Source organism: Coregonus clupeaformis, chromosome 17 (genome assembly GCF_020615455.1).
Source record: "Coregonus clupeaformis isolate EN_2021a chromosome 17, ASM2061545v1, whole genome shotgun sequence".
Classification (NCBI taxonomy): Eukaryota; Metazoa; Chordata; class Actinopteri; order Salmoniformes; family Salmonidae; genus Coregonus; species Coregonus clupeaformis.
Genome location: NC_059208.1, coordinates 1,611,093 through 1,628,422, shown reverse-complemented (window position 1 = coordinate 1,628,422; position 17,330 = coordinate 1,611,093). Strand labels below are relative to the sequence as shown.

The 17,330-nt window shown below is 41.7% G+C and overlaps 1 protein-coding gene across 1 annotated transcript; it reads left to right on the top strand.

The window, feature by feature from the left end:
- The first annotated feature begins 4,402 nt into the window (after window positions 1-4,402).
- LOC121543216 (extracellular matrix protein 1) lies at window positions 4,403-16,658 on the top strand. The gene is made up of 10 exons (XM_045225998.1): window positions 4,403-4,695; window positions 5,463-5,519; window positions 5,611-5,679; window positions 6,411-6,479; window positions 6,600-6,937; window positions 7,283-7,488; window positions 13,705-13,981; window positions 14,286-14,497; window positions 15,657-15,744; window positions 15,969-16,658. The coding sequence occupies exons 1-10, from the start codon at window positions 4,626-4,628 to the stop codon at window positions 16,155-16,157; spliced, it is 1,575 nt and encodes a 524-aa protein (XP_045081933.1). The 5' UTR covers window positions 4,403-4,625; the 3' UTR covers window positions 16,158-16,658.
- The last annotated feature ends 672 nt before the right edge of the window (window positions 16,659-17,330 follow it).

Sequence of the window (17,330 nt, the reverse complement as noted above, 5' to 3'; positions counted from 1 at the left end):
CTCAGTTAAGTGGTTAACTGATTTTTGTCCTCTGACGTCCTTGGGTAGGCAGAAGGAGTCTGGAAGGGCATCAAGGAATTTTTGTGTTGTCTGAGAATTTATAGCACGACTTTTGATGCTCCTTGGTTGGGGTCTGAGCAGATTATTTGTTGCGATTGCAAACGTAATAAAATGGTGGTCCGATAGTCCAGGATTTTGTGGAAAAACATTAAGATCTACAACATTTATTCCATGGGACAAAACTAGGTCCAGAGTATGACTGTGGCAGTGAGTAGGTCCAGAGACATGTTGGACAAAACCCACTGAGTCGATGATGGCTCCGAAAGACTTTTGGAGTGGGTCTGTGGACTTCTCCATGTGAATATTAAAATCACCAAAAATTAGAATATGATCTGCTATGACTACAAGGTCTGATAGGAATTCAGGAAACTCAGAGAGGAACGCTGTATATGGCCCAGGAGGCCTGTAAACAGTAGCTATAAAAAGTGATTGAGTAGGCTGCATAGATTTCATGACTAGAAGCTCAAAAGACGAAAACACCATTTTTTTTTGTAAATTGAAATTTGCTATCGTAAATGTTAGCAACACCTCCGCCTTTGCGGGATGCACGGGGAATATGGTCACTAGTGTAACCAGGAGGTGAGGCCTCATTTAACACAGCAAATTCATCAGGCTTAAGCCATGTTTCAGTCAGGCCAATCACATCAAGATTATGATCAGTGATTAGTTCATTGACTATGACTGCCTTTGAAGTGAGGGATCTAACATTAAGTAACCCTATTTTGAGATGTGAGGTATCACGATCTCTTTCAATAATGGCAGGAATGGAGGAGGTCTTTATCCTAATAAGATTGCTAAGGTGAACACCGCCATGTTTAGTTTTGCCCAACCTAGGTCGAGGCACAGACACAGTCTCAATGGGTATGGCTGAGCTGACTACACTGACTGTGCTATTGGCAGACTCCACTAAGCTGGCAGGTTGGCTAACAGCCTGCTGCCTGGCCTGCACCCTATTTCACTGTGGGGCTAGAGGAGTTAGAGCCCTATCTATGTTGGTAGATAAGATGAGAGCACCCCTCCAGCTAGGATGGAGTCCGTCCCTCATCAGCAGGTCAGGCTTGGTCCTGTTTGTGGGTGAGTCCCAGAAAGAGGGCCAATTATCTACAAATTCTATCTTTTGGGAGGGGCAGAAAACAGTTTTCAACCAGCGATTGAGTGCTGAGACTCTGCTGTAGAGCTCGTCACTCCCCCCTAACTGGGAGGGGGGCCAGAGACAATTACTCGATGCCGACACATCTTTCTAGCTAATTTACACGCTGAAGCTATGTTGCACTTGGTGACCTCTGACTGTTTCATCCTAACATCGTTGGTGCCGACGTGGATAACAATATCTCTATACTCTCTACACTCGCCAGTTTTAGCTTTAGCCAGCACCATCTTTAGATTAGCCTTAACGTCGGTAGCCCTGCCCCCTGGTAAACAGTGTATGATCGCTGGGTGATTCGTTTTAAGTCTAATACTGACTGATCCATGTAAAGGAAAGAATGAATGGGGCCATGTATCGTGAGATTTTGAGTGAAAACCTCCTTCCATCAGCAAGGGCATTGAAGATGAAACGTGGCTGGGTCTTTCAGCATGACAATGATCCCAAACACACCGCCCGGGCAACGAAGGAGTGGCTTCGTAAGAAGCATTTCAAGGTCCTGGAGTGGCCTAGCCAGTCTCCAGATCTCAACCCCATAGAAAATCTTTGGAGAGAGTTGAAAGTCCATGTTACCCAGCGACAGCCCCAAAACATCACTGCTCTAGAGGAGATATGCATGGAGGAATGGGCCAAAATACCAGCAACAGTGTGTGAAAACCTTGTGAAGACTTACAGAAAACATTTGACCTGTGTCATTGCCAACAAAGGGTATATAACAAAGTATTGAGAAACTTTGGTTATTGACCAAATACTTATTTTCCACCATAATTTGCAAATAAATTCATAAAAAAATCCTACAATGTGATTTTCTGGATTTTTTTTCTCAATTTGTCTTTCATAGTTGACGTGTACCTATGATGAAAATTACAGGCCTCTCTCATCTTTTTAAGTGGGAGAACTTGCACAATTGGTGGCTGACTAAATACTTTTTTTCCCCCACTGTACATCCTGGGACTATGTAGTTGCTCATACCGAGCGGGGGGATATGTTAATCTCCATACACAGTTTAGGGACAGGTGTAGTATTGTGAAAGTAGGGAATTACCAGAAATGGCAGTGCGACCCATAGAAGGGTAGGTACTGTCTGAAAGTCTGAAGTACGCAAAAACAGGTTTATCCTCCATGCAAGCCACCTGGGAATGTGGTGAAAGAGTCTTGTAGTAACTTGAACTATCTGTATCCCCCGATAACAAAGTCATTCCGACCTAGGTTGCCTACGTTTGAAGTCTCAGGGGGTTCTAATTGTTTTTCTAGGACTAGTAAGATAGGATACAGAGTAGGGCATCTTAGCTCCTGCTCCCACACAGAGAATATCACAACTAAAAGAGAACATGACTAATCTCTCCTCTTGGTTGCAGCCAGAGGATTTTAGGAGCCAAAACCAGGCCCGTGCTGACATCTGATGGTTGTGTGGTGATAACTGATTGTGAACTCACCTACATATGTAAACAATCAAACGTGTCAGAGACTGGTGAGTTGTCACATACAAAGTAGGACCTCCTCCCAGGATCCTTTGATGAAAGGATAGATATATTGATGGGATAGGAGTATCTCGAGGGGTTCCAGAACAATTCAAAGCTAGGAATCAGATCGCAGCTGAGTTTGAATCAAGTCTTTTTTGGTGGTCAACAATTAATAAAAACGTAGATTGGATGAATTATATTTACTATAACCAGCAAAGATTTATAAACCACACTCTTGATGCAATAAAGGGATTAGCTGAGCAGACAGCGGCAACTAGCTTAATGACATGGCAGAATAGAATAGCTTTAGATATGCTTTTGGCTGAGCGGGGCGGAGTTTGTGTTCTGTTTGGATATATGTGCTGTATTTTCATCCTCAAACAATATAGCACCGGACGGGTCCGTGACAAAAGAGCTTCAGGGGAGTAACTACGCTGACGAACGAACTGGCTGAGAAATCTGGTATTGATAGCTCCATAAACGGTTGGTTTGATAACATATTTGGTAAATGGAAAACTATTGTTGTAACTATTCTGGGTGAAGTTATAGCTTCTATGGGTATACCTGTTCTTTGTGGATGTTGTCTTATTTCCTGTGTCTGAGGTTTGGTGAGAAAGGAGATGGGGAAGGTGGTTTCCCAACAGATGGTGAGATACGGCCCAATCCTGGACTCCAACCAAGGAATGGAGGATATGACCTACCAGGCTTGGTGGAGTGACACTAGAGGGTGTCTAAAGGGGGCCAAAATGTACTTCTCTGTTTGTGTTTTATGTTTTAATAATCTTATGTTTTGTGTTCTATTAATCCTGTGTTTTATGCTTTATTAATCAAGTTAACCATGTGAATGTTTGTCTTTCCTTATGTGATGGTTTGAAGTTCTTTGATGACTGGTAACAATTTGCAAGTTGGGTGTAGATGGACTGAGGGTTTTTATTTTTTAGTATCATTATGGCCTATTAATAAAAGTGTGATTCTTTTTGTTTGTATTGTATTATAATGAATGACACCCTGTGTTTTCTTATTTTTTGAATCACACCCTAGGGGGTGTGAAAAGGGGGATTGTGAGAGATTTATTATTTTTATAATTGATGGGATGACTAACTTAGAAAGAATGCATTCTTGACTGGGCTAATGTAGGTTGTGTCACCTGGCAAGCTGTGGTTGATGTGAAGAGCTGTTTTAGGGGGTAAAATGAGATAAGGATTTGTGTCTCCAAATGCTAGACTATACTGGTTCTTTGTGATCTGTGAACCATCCTTGGACGTAGGAATGGTGTCTAGGGGAGCTAGCTCTTCTCACTATGACAGGTTGTTATGATAAATGTATGCCTGGTAACAGAAGAGGCGGGGAACAGCCAGTGCACCAACGGATTGGCTGAGTAAGTCTAAACCACGCTCAAGTCTCTACTCTGATTGGCCAGCAGAGAGGTGAGAAACTCTCTCTGTAAGAGTATTTGAAGAACAATCTGAAACAATGGATTTAGTTCTCTGTCTGCCCTGCGAGGTTTTTCAGTGAGCCCATATACGAACCAACATACTTATCATACATACATTTTGCATATAATAAATTTAGCTTGGATTGAAGATCTCTTGATTCTTATTTCAATACCAGATTTGAATTACGCAATTTCTAACACCAACCATGAATACACGCCACTGCTGACTCATGGCAGAAAACGTCCCTCCCTTTTTTCCCTCCAATCACAAAAAAACATACATGTATTTATGCCCTCTCACGGCTCTCACACACTCATTCTCTGTTTCATACCACACCAAAAGGACTTAACGGTTTGAAAAGGAAGGACCTTGATTTGACGCTCCAGCTGTCGTTTGTCCAGTCGTTTCCTGAACTTGACGTGGCTTTGGAACGACTTTGCGAAACACAGGGAAAGAGAGTTTGAGGAAACTGTCCTGTGAAAGAGGACAAGGATATCGGACACCTTCCGTGTCAGTACTCGAAATGGGTTGGTCTTGGGTTCTAGCCTGCTCGTGTGTATTAGTGCTGGGGTGCGCGTCCGCGGCATCTGAAGGTTTGTAGCCTACAAGGTTGTTGATTTGCATGTAATCATCTGTTCTTGCTATCCTTGTTTTATGTCCTGGTATGTGTTTATGGCTCCCCTTCTGTTCGTGCATGTTCTGTTAGAAGTGAAGAAAAACATTATTTGTTGGACGTGATACATTCCATTAATCCAGTTTAGTGTGGAACAACTTTGTCCAAGTCTACTAACAGTATAACTATTATTCTAGGCGGAACAAACATCAAGACTAGGGAATTCACACCATGTTAATTAAAGGTGCAATATGCAGAAGTCGTTCGGCAATTTCCTGGTTGCTAAAATTCTAATAGCCTAATTTCAGTTTGTGACAAAACAAGCAATGTATGTATAGTGTACTGTAGATAATCATTGGACCATCGAAACCGCTATGAAATACCTTTTCAATAACCAAAAATATTTGTATTTTCAGCTGTTTGAAGCTGGTATACAAAACCAGAAGCAAAAATGTAACTTAAGAAATAGGAATCATAGAAATAGCGCACATACAACAGATCTTCCGCTTCTTAGACTTGCTTTCAATGAGAATAACAGATCTATAAGTCACATTTCTATGTGAATTGGGTCACCCAAAAAGTTACATATTACCTTTATGTGTTCTGATTTCATGATTTCCAAAAATCTAGGTGGTAGACAACAGTACTGACATCACATGGTCAGAGTTTGATGGCTTATGTAACCAGTGTGTGTGTGCGCCTATCTCTGTTTTTATGTCTGTTTACATTCTCTCATCCCTTCCACAGATAAGCCTGACATGTTACAGAGAGAGGCCACCTTTGACCTAGAGGAGCTCCTGCAAGGTTAGTGTGACATGTACTGTATATATACGTGTGTTTGTGTTTGTGTGTGTTTCAATGCGGTCAAAGTGCTGTGTGTATATCTGTCTTCCAGGGGCGAGTCAGCTGGAGACTGATATGACCCAGAGGGAGGTGGAGTTTGGGGGACCCCAGGAACCCAAAGGTGATTGTATTATAACCATAACTAACTAACCCATAGCTGAGTGTGTATTGTTCTAACCATGACTAACTGAAACCCATAGGTGAGTGTGTTCTAACTGTAATCCATAGGTGTGTGTTCTAACCATTACTAACTGTAACCCATAGGTGAGTGTGTTCTAACTGTAATCCATAGGTGTGTGTTCTAACTGTAACCCATAGGTGAGTGTGTTCTGACCATAACTAACTGTAACCCATAGGTGAGTGTGTTCTAACTGTAACCCATAGGTGTGTGTTCTAACCGTTACTAACTGTAACCCATAGGTGAGTGTGTTTTAACCATAAATACCTGTAACCCATAGGTGAGTGTGTTTTAACCATAACTAACTGTAACCCATAGGTGAGTTTGTTCAAACTGTAACCCATAGGTGTGTGTTCTAACTGTAACCCATAGGTGAGTGTGTTCAAACTGTAACCCATAGGTGAGTGTGTTCAAACTGTAACCCATAGGTGAGTGTGTTCTAACTGTAACTCATAGGTGAGTGTGTTTTGTTCTATCCAGCCCATTCACGGATCTATCAGTGTTAATGAAAGAAAGGAGAGGAGAGCAGGAAAGTATTCCAAAGTATTTGGGACACATCCTCTCCTATGTCCATGTGTGCCATACCATTCTGCCATGTAATTAATACAGTGTAGGCACATGACATGTTATCAGTGTAGGGCTGTCAGTGCTAACCCCTGTCTGTCACTGTGTAGAGTTTCCTGGCATTCTGCAGAGAGAGGTCCATCTGACGCCTCACCTGCTCAAAGTCCTCATGGAGAGAGGTGGGTGGTGATGCCGTCCCTGCTGGTATACTTAATATCACACAGCCAATGGAGTATGGCGTGTGTGTTGTATCCTGTGTGAGGAGGTACAGTAACAGAAGTGTGTGTGTGTGTTCATAGCTGACTTAGACATGACCCAGAGGGAGGTCACCCTGCACCTGGACACAGACTTTATACCGGGAGATCGGCCAATGGCTGGGCCTCGCTCGTTTGGGGATTCCCGCCCCAGTGTCCTCTTCCCCCCCGGCCAGCCCTCCCCTAATAACCTTCAGGCCATCTGTCTCCATAGCAGCCGTCGTCCCCGGTACCCTATCCACTCCCTCCCCCAGAACGGCTTCGGCTACCTTCGTCGTCAAGGTGATGCCGTCAACCGGGTAGAGTCCTGGTACAGCGCATGTTGCCATGGGAACGGGACACAGCAGGTCCAGGAAGTGACGCTGTGCTGCGTTACACAGGCGGTGAGTGATTCTGTGGCAACGTTGGATTCTATCCTGTCACATTCTGTCCTGTTGTGTTCTGTTTTGGTCCGTTCATTCCTAGTGTACCAACAGAACTTCCTTTTACGTGCACAGATGCAGTAGTGATAAGGACAGAGGATGCCTAGGGAAGATGAGACTCAGGAGAAGGAAAGCTCAGACAGACACAACAGATCAGCCTTGGCTTCTATCTGTGTAGCTGTGTAGAGGGGAAGGTCTTTATGAGTCAGGCCCTTGAAGGCTAAATCTGTACCTTCACCATTTTAGGCCTTCCTTTATCTCTATTTTTCATGTGTGAATTTATGTGTTTGTGTATGTTGCCTACAGTGGGAGCAGACCCTGTCCACATTCTGTGCTGATGAGTTCTCAGTGAAGACAAGCCACTACCACTGCTGCAAGAAAGAGGGCGGGGCCAGACTGCGCTGTTTCCATAGCCAAACCCCAAACCCCAACTACCTGCCGACCACCCAGGGGGCAGGCTCCTCCCCCATACCTGAACCTGGCTTCACCTTTAACCCCAAAACATGTCACAAGTAAGGAGAGAGAGAGAGGTTTACTTTAGGTTTAGGGCTGTTATGGTAGCGGTATTACCGCCACACTGGCGGTCACGAGTCATGACTGCAGTCAAATTCCACGTGACCATTTAGTCACGGTAACTAGGCTTCTCTAAAACTGCGCTCTGATGGTGCTGATGGTCATTAATAGCCTAACTGCCTGTTGCTAATGGGCTGGTACTCAGCACTCTATTTCCCCTCTAATCACTCTGACATCAACGCAAATCTAATCGAAAATCTAATCAAACACTTCATGAGTGGCCATGAGCTCATGTTGCGCAACATTCCTATAGGCTATGCAATTGCGTGAGAAAACAAGTTTTGATGGCCTCTATTAAAAAGAGGAGGATCCCATCAACTTTCTATAGGCTAGGCCTACTATATTTATTTCTCAACTTTCCTAATATTAAGCACATTGCTTCGCTTTACATCAGGAGTATAGCCTACCTGGCTGGCATGAAAATGAACCATGGGAAAAGCGTCCTCCATTCGCTATTTAAGTGCATAGATGACATGTATTTTCCCTATTCCGATAGGTGCATGATAATAGTCCATTCTAAATCAAAACTAATTTCACACATATATTATTTAGTATCTCTAAAGACAAGATTAAAATAGTCTGATGGGTGACAATATTATCACTTGTTAATGATGCCCAGCATGTGCAGTAAGGCAAGAAACAGTGCATGCCTTTTTTTGTGTAACTTCAAATCATAGAGGCACACGTCATGTAGCCTAGCCCATAGGCCTATATGTTTTGATAAGGTTTGTATTATAACTAACGTGGTAAAATAACTCCAAACACAGCCTACAGGCCTAGAACCCCATGAACGGTAAGAGCACCTACAGCGCGTAGTGAAACGTGTGTTCTTATAAACCCAGTCATTGTGCAGTTGCGTGTGAAAACAGAGTTTTGACTGGCCACTATTTAAAAGAGGATCCCAGCTTTCTTGTGCTGCTATATTTCTGGCTCAATTCTTAATTAAGCACAGTGATCCGCTTTACAACCGTTGTAGCCTAACTGGCATACATAGGCAGTGCGTGATGTTCAAGTTTGGGGAAGATAATTTTCACCATAAAAATGTACCTTTATAATAAAGCATTACATTCTTATGTAAGATAGCCTACTATTGGAAATGTGATGAGTAGATTGGATAGTCATAATTTAGGCTAATAATATAACTCAATCATTGTTTGCAAAAAAATACTGTTCAATGCATGGCTAAGCGTGTATAGCGTAGAGTATGCCTAGGCTAGATCAGATAGGCCTACGTTTCTTCTTTCTTTGAATGGGAAAAATGTGACCTTTTTTATAAACACATTTCATGCAGTTCTACTACACTTTATATATGACTGGAGACATTAGCAGAATCTTTTTTTTAATAGGACAAATGAAAGGGTAGCCTATTCTGTTGACCGTGACAAAAATATCAAATAGAAACGATATTGTCCATATAATAGGCCTACAAGAAGGGGAGACACAAATAGAATATGATGTCCATCTAAACGGGAGGAGGAAATTATTGTCCAAAAACAAACTTTTAATGCACAGTGCGCACTCACCGGGGATATTGCTGATGCTCCCGCCTGGTGCCAATAAGATAGGCTATACTGTTGTTCGCTCAATTAAATTTAGAATTTTGATAACTAAAAGACAGATTATTCCTTTCATTGTCTTCTCTTTACAGCAATAACCATTTGCTTTCCAAACTGTTTTCCCGCAATTGTATTTTGAAATATTGCGATATGCCTGGCTTGGCCTCTACTTTTCACAGATACAGTACCAGTCAAAAGTTTAGACACAACTACTCATTCAAGGGTTTTTCTTTATTTTTACTATTTTCTACATTGTAGAATAATAGTGAAGAGATCAAAACTATGAAATAACACATACGGAATCATGTAGTAACAAAATAAGTGTTAAACAATTCAAAATATATTTAAATTTGAGATTCCTCAAAGTAGCCACCCTTTTCCTTGACAGCTTTGCACACTCTTGGAATTCTCTCAACCAGCTTCATGAGGTAGTCACCTGGAATTCATTTCAATTAACAGGTGTGCCTTGTTAAAAGTTAATTTATGGAATTTCTTTCCTTAATGCGTTTGAGCCAATCAGTTGTGTTGTGACAAGGTAGGGGTGGTATACAGAAGATAGCCCTATTTGGTAAAAGACCAAGTCCATATCATGGCAAGAACAGCTCAAATAAGCAAAGAGAAACGACAGTCCATCATTACTGTAAGACATGAAGGTCAGTCAATCCGGAAAATTTCAAGAACTTTGAAAGTTTCTTCAAGTGCAGTCGCAAAAACCATCAAGCACTATGATGAAACTGGCTCTCATGAGGACCACCACAGGAATGGAAGACCCAGAGTTACCTCTGCTGCAGAGGATAAGTTAATTAGAGTTACCAGCCTCAGAAATTGCAGTCCAAATAAATGCTTCACAGAGATCAACATCAACTGTTCAGAGGAGACTGTGTGAATCAGGCCTTCATGGTCGAATTGCTGCAAAGAAACCACTACTAAAGGACACCAATAAGAAGAAGAAACACGAGCAACGGACATTAGACCGGTGGAAATCTGTCCTTTGGTCTAATGAGTCCAAATTTGGTTCCAACCGCCGTGTCTTTGTGAGACGCAGAGTAGGTGAACGGATTATCTCTGCATGTGTGGTTCCCACCATGAAGCATCGAGGAGGAGGTGTGATGATGTGGGGGTGCTTTGCTGGTGACACTATCAGTGATTTATTTAGAATTCAAGGCACACGTAACCAGCATGGCTACCACAGCATTCTGCAGTGATATCCCATCTGGTTTGAGCTTAGTGGGACTATCATTTGTTTTTCAACAGGACAATGACCCAACACACCTCCAGGCTGTGTAAGGGCTATTTGACCAAGAAGGAGAGTGATGGAGTGCTGCATCAGATGACCTGGCCTCCACAATCACCTGACCTTAACCCAATTGAGATGGTTTGGGATGAGTTGGACCGCAGAGTGAAGGAAAAGCAGCCAACAAGTGCTCAGCATATGTGGGAACTCCTTCAAGACTGTGGAAAAGCATTCCAGGTGAAGCTGGTTGAGAGAATGCCAAGAGTGTGCAAAGCTGTCATCAAGGCAAAGGGTGGCTAATTTGAAGAATCTCAAATATAAAATATATTTTGATTTGTATAACACTTTTTTGGTTACTACATGATTCCATATGTGTTATTTAATAGTTTTTATGTTTTCACTATTATTCTACAATGTAGAAAATAGTAAAAATAAGAAACCCTTGAATGAGTAGGTGTGTCCAAACTTTTGACAGGTACTGTAGACGCAACTCAACAATAACCTGCCCAAATTGCGCGCTGCCTTTCCTTCCGACTGTAGGCAATGCTATTTAAAACAATCCACAACTAACTTTTTTTTCAGAAGCTAAATCTCCTCTGTGGCCAAATCATGCTTGAGGAGCCTTTTTTGAATGATTTTAACATATTTCTGTATAGACAGGAGTAGGCTATATAATTTGGGCAATTTAATCCAATTGACTTTAGGAAAAGCTTCCCCTAGCCTTATGGATGCGCTGCCTATGCATTTTAAAAACATAACTGCACGTAACCGCCATTCGTTATTCGAGTGCAGGCTACGGATGACATTAATTTTTTATGTGGACCATTCTAATCAAAAGTAATTTCACACATATATTAGTAGGCTATATGTAAAGACCAGATTAAATTGAGAATAGTCTGATGGGTGAGAATATTATCAAGTGCTTGTCAAATTGTGAATGAGAGACTGATGAAGTGTGTGCAGCCTGCGCAAGAAACAGAGCAGAGCGCATGCCTTTCATGTGACTTTTTTAAAATCATCATTAGTCGCATCATGCAGCCTGTAATCATGCAGAATGTATTAAACATCAAAACATATAGCCTAACATTTGTATCACAACTAAAGTTGCATAAACAACTAATTAAGCATACAGGAGGACCTGTTTCTTAGTTAACCGCTCAACTCAGAATAGCTGCATGTGCACAGTCCCTTGGAAATCGTTTGAAGAAAATATCCTTTCTATTTTATTCAGCTATGTTCAATTGTATTCTTCATACTATAAAATAATGCCACGGAATTCTATACAAATCTTTTCTGCTAAATGAACTAGTGTAGCCCACAGCCATATGGCATAGCCAGATCAGGGCCTAACATGAGGACAACTCAGAGTATGCTATTCTGTTCTTCTGAAATAGACTACATTTTCTTCATATCATGTTTCTTTAAACCTGTCTAAAATAAATAATGGATTTATTGTGATGGATTTATTAGACTTTTTTTATGTAGATGTTCCAAAGGTCTGCATCAGTGGCTTGTAGGGTATGCGTGGAAGCCAGGAGATGCTAAACGTGTTTATGTACAGTTGAAGTCGGAAGTTTACATACACTTAGGTTGGAGTCATTAAAACTAGTTTTTCAACCACTCCACAAATTTCTTGTTATCAAACTATCGTTTTGGCAAGTCGGTAAGGACATCTACTTTGTGCATGACACAAGTTCTTTTTCCAACAATTGTTTACAGACAGATTATTTCACTTATAATTTAATGTATCACAATTCCAGTGGGTGAGAAGTTTACATACACTAAGTTGACTGTGCCTTTAAACAGCTTGGAAAATTCCAGAAAATGATGTCATGGCTTTTGAAGCTTCTGATAGGCTAATTGACATCATTTGAGTCAATTGGATGTGAACCTGTGGATGTATTTCAAGGCCTACCTTCAAACTCAGTGCCTCTTGCTTGACATCATGGGAAAATCAAAAGACATCAGCCAAGACCTCCGAAAAAAAATTGTAGACCTCCACAAGTCTGGTTCATCCTTGGGAGCAATTTCCAAACGCCTGAAGGTACCACGTTCATCTGTACAAACAATAGTACGCAAGTATAAACACCATGGGACCACACAGCTGTCATACCGCTCAGGAAGGAGATGCGTTCGGTCTCCTAGAGATGAACGTACTTTGGTGCGAAAAGTGCAAATCAATCCCAGAACAACAGCAAAGGACCTTGTGAAGATGCTGGAGGAAACAGGTACAAAAGTATCTATATTCACAGTAAAACAAGTCCTATATCGACATAACCTGAAAGGCTGCTCAGCAAGGAAGAAGCCACTGCTCCAAAACTGCCATAAAAAACCCAGACTACGGTTTGCAACTGCACATGGGGACAAAGATTGTACCTTTAGGAGAAATGTCTTCTGGTCTGATGAAACAAAAATAGAACTGTTTGGCCATAATGACCATCGTTATGTTTGGAGGAAAAAGGGGTAGGCTTGCAAGCCGAAGAACACCATCCCAACCGTGAAGCACAGGGGTGGCAGCATCATGCTGTGGGGGTGCTTTGCTGCAGGAGGGACTGGTGCACTTCACAAAATAGATGGCATCATAAGGAAGGAAAATTATGTGGATATATTGAAGCAACATCTCAAGACATCAGTCAGGAAGTTAAAACTTGGTCGCAAATGGGTCTTCCAAATGGACAATGACCCCAAGCATACTTCCAAAGTTGTGGCAAAATGGCTTAAGGACAACAAAGTCAAGGTATTGGAGTGGCCATCACAAAGCCCTGACCTCAATCCTATAGAAAATGTGTGGGCAGAACTGAAAAAGCGTGTGCGAGCAAGGAGGCCTACAAACCTGACTCAGTTACACCAGCTCTGTTGGGAGGAATGGGCCAAAATTCACCCAACCTATTGTGGGAAGCTTGTGGAAGGCTACCCGAAACGTTTGACCCAAGTTAAACAATTTTAAAGGCAATGCTACCAAATACTAATTGAGTATATATAAACTTCTGACCCACTGGGAATGTGATGAAAGAAATAAAAGCTGAAATAAATAATTATCTCTACTATTATTCTGACATTTCACATTCTTAAAATAAAGTGGTGATCCTAACTGACCTAAGACAGTGAATTTTTACTAGGATTAAATGTCAGGAATTGTAAAAGACTGTTGAAATGTATTTGGCTAAGGTGTATGTAAACTTCCGACTTCAACTGTAGGCCTAATTAACTGTAAATTACTGTGAGACTGGCAGTTATTTGCATGACAATCACTGGCTGACAAAATTTCATGACCACAACAGCCCTAGTTTAGGGTTAGTGTTAGGTTCAAATTGACCTTATTTATGGCAACTAATGACTAAATGTATTGTGTCCTTTCCTCCCAGGTCCCAGCCCGGTCCGCGTGCTGTCAGAGGGAATAAGTCCCTCCAAGCTACTCCCAGAGACTCTGACATCAGCTTCCCCCCTGGACGCCCCACTTCCGACAACATCGGATTGGTCTGCTGCCTACACAACGACCGCCCCCTCTACACCACCAAGTGCCTGCCACGTACAGGCTATGGCTGGCTGGCCCGTCAATCAAAGACTGTGAACCGGCTGGAGAGAGGGTTCAAGCACTGCTGTAAGGGACAGAAGGATGTGCTACCCTGTGCTGAGGGAAAGGTAAGAAGCATGATGTGTGTGTGATATGGCCTGCCTACCTGCACTTGTCAATGTGGGAAAAATAAGGATCCCATTCATACCTACACTGAAGAAGGCTGCTAAACCAAAACATCTGTATAATCTATCCTCTATACAGTGAAAAATAATACAATGTTTTTTTTTAGGTATCTTTTTGTGTGCATATCTATAATTTTTTTTGCAGGCATTAAGGTTCTCCCCTGGCATTCAGAGTGCAGAACAAGTTTAGATGTACATTACGAGTGTTGATCAAATCAAGTGTTTACATCTCTCCCCTCTCTCTTAGTGGCGTGAGGTGCTTGACAGGTTTTGTGGGGAAGAGCAGAAGGGGAGGCCTCACAACTCCTCCTGTTGTGATGTGGGAGAGGGTGAGGAGAGGTACACCTGTTTCTCCTCCCGTGCCCCTCATCCAGACTATGACCGAGAGCTCCCCTCTGCCACACCACAGACCCACACCCTCGGACACATCTGTGAAACATACAAGATCATCAAGAAGAAGTAAGGGTGTTTGTTTAGGATTATTGTGTGTGAGTGTGTGCTTAATTTGACCTTTTTCCTCCTCAGTCACGTTTATGCTGCCCAGCCTGATTGTTTATCTTTATGGGTGACAGAACCAGAGCTTTCAGAAACGTTTCACTGTAGTTAATGGTGACTAGCTAGGGTTCCATCCAATTGGCGACAGATTAAAAATATGCACATTTTCCAACCAGTGGTGTGTTTCCACCTAACTGACTTGTTGCAGATTTTTGTAGTGCACACTAAATGCATTTTTTCGCATAAGATTTCATGTACCGAATAAAAATCTAAAGTTCAATGTGTTTCCATCCCATTTCCAACTACTGATAGTTTTGTCACAAAAACGGTTGCTGTAAATAGCAAATGTGCCCACTCTGGTCTTGGTACATGCGCTCTAGCCAACAGCTAGCAGATACAATGCGGGTAGGCTAGTCTAGATTATGAGATTATTATGGAGAACAGCGAGAATATTTTTATTTTTCAAACGGCAGTCAAGCATCGATCATCATGTCACCAGAGTAAGACCCTCGATATTTATTGGAAAGGAGCATCAAGCATCACCGTGCACTTTCACCACCCTGTGAAGTTTCATCATAATTTATTTCATCTTTAGCCTAATAAACAGCATAGTTTAGTGAGTCGTAGTGGAAGGACCACACACCATATCATCGCGTGACTACAAGTTAACTTCGATATGATGGTTATTATATCAATATTTGCGCATAAAGGCGTTTCCACTGCCATTTTTCACATAATTAATTTTACAGACAAAAATATCCCACCATGTCAAACGAACAAATTATTTGTCGGTATTTATAAAATGTTACCAAAACTTCCAGTTTCCATCACATCTGTCGTGATTTTGTTTTATACGGTATGACCTTACTTGCATAAAAACTGTGGATGGAAACGTGGTTAATGACATTAAAGTTTCAGAGTTGCATTGTATCAAAGACCATTACCAAAAGTTTAAAAACAATAGTATACAATAACTTTCACAAGTAGCTTATTACAGCAGCTAGTTTGATCCAGGGACGTTTGTACATTTCTGTGTAACAAAGCCTTTTGACTGATTGATTTGATTATGGAGGAAAACAAAGATGTACGCATACTGAGATGATCTCACAATCTGCTCTCTCAGATTCCCTGTGGCTCTCCCTGTCCAGAACATAGTGGACCAATGCTGCCCCCTGCCAGCAGACCAGAGAACTGCATGTGTTAAGGACGAGGTGAGTTCAACGCTTAATAAAACAGGTTCACACAGAAAACCCCATATCTCATATTAACCAGGTTGTCCCATTAGGATAAAATTAACATGATTGGCCATCAAGTGTCTACAGGATCTTAGAGTTAAGTTTGTTATAAACAATTTTTTTTTTTTTAGATTGTAGCTCTAAGCATGTTGCATGCCTTTTGATATTGTTGGTTTCATAACTTCTCTTTGTGAACCCAGCTAGTGATGCTGGCGTTTAGCCGCTGTATTGAGAGGAAGCCCTCCTCCTCCACTGGCTTGCAGACGTCCTTCCCTTCCTCCTCCATCTGCCAGGACGCCCCTATATGCCTCTCCAGCCTGCTCATGAATGCCATTGCCAAGGCAACCAAGTCCCCACACCTCAGAAAGAGGAAATGCCCCCTCGCCTGATTTTCTTTTTTTTACTCTGATGGCAGTGGACCAATCCGAATTGGCGGTCAGGGGATTTGTGCAGTAATCACTAGATGACCATGCTAGAAAGGATATAATTGGCTAATGCTGAAGAACTGTTGAGCAAGTGCATGATTTAGTCAAACAGGGGTTAGTGTGGGTAGAAGTAAGTATAATGCTAGGGTTTGTGGTTAAATAACGTAATTTATAGTCAAAGTGCCATTTATTCCATATTTTCTAGCATGGCCAGATGACAATCAATTAATGTATGCTATCAGAGTGCACATAATATGCCAGTATTACTGTCAGTGTCTGTCATTAAGAGGGTGTTATAATGTTAGAACACCTGGAGAGCTGATATCTGCTTTACGAATCAAATCACTTATTTTTATATTCATGTTTCAGGTTTGTTAGTTGTATTTTTCATATAGCTCCAGAACTGCTAGTCCAGTTCTCCTGTTCTATTTCTAACATTTGAAATAAATATTTGAAGCACTGCCAGTTATTGTAATTTGTAGTCATTTGACACTTGCACAACATTGAAAATGTCAAATTATTATTTGAATAAACTGTGAAATGTTGATAGAAGTTAACTTTATGTAATAGTGACTGTTTGACTGACATTTATCCACCAAGTTAGTGCAGTAGAACTTGCATTAATAGAGCAGATAGGGTCGTCACTAGCTGGCACAACCACGAAGTCTATCCCAAAGCCCAGCAGATGGCAATATTGAGTCGTTTCATTTTACCGTCCAAAAGGCATGGTATGAAGCCGTCTATATACACTCGTCTCCCCAGTGGACCGGTTCGTACATTAAACATCCTCCATTCAGGCTGCAAAGGCATCGATTTCCTCCTTAATTTGATTTAATGGCGAGAAGGCAGAAAAAACGGGGAAAATATGTGCTTTCTTTATAAAAAACCCCCACTATTTTCCACCACCATGTTAGTGGCAAGGAATGCTAGTCCCAGATGTTTCATATTGCGTTCAGCCAATCAGGTTGCAGAAGTCTGTATACCACCACCCTTAGCAGCGTTGGCGGATGTTTCTGGTTTTCAGGGACACGGTTAAAAAATACTAACTTCCGTTTTCCATGAAAAACAGAGGTGGGGACTCCGCTCAGGCGTCTTTTAGGCCTACTATGTTAGTTTACCCCTGGCTGAACTGGGAGC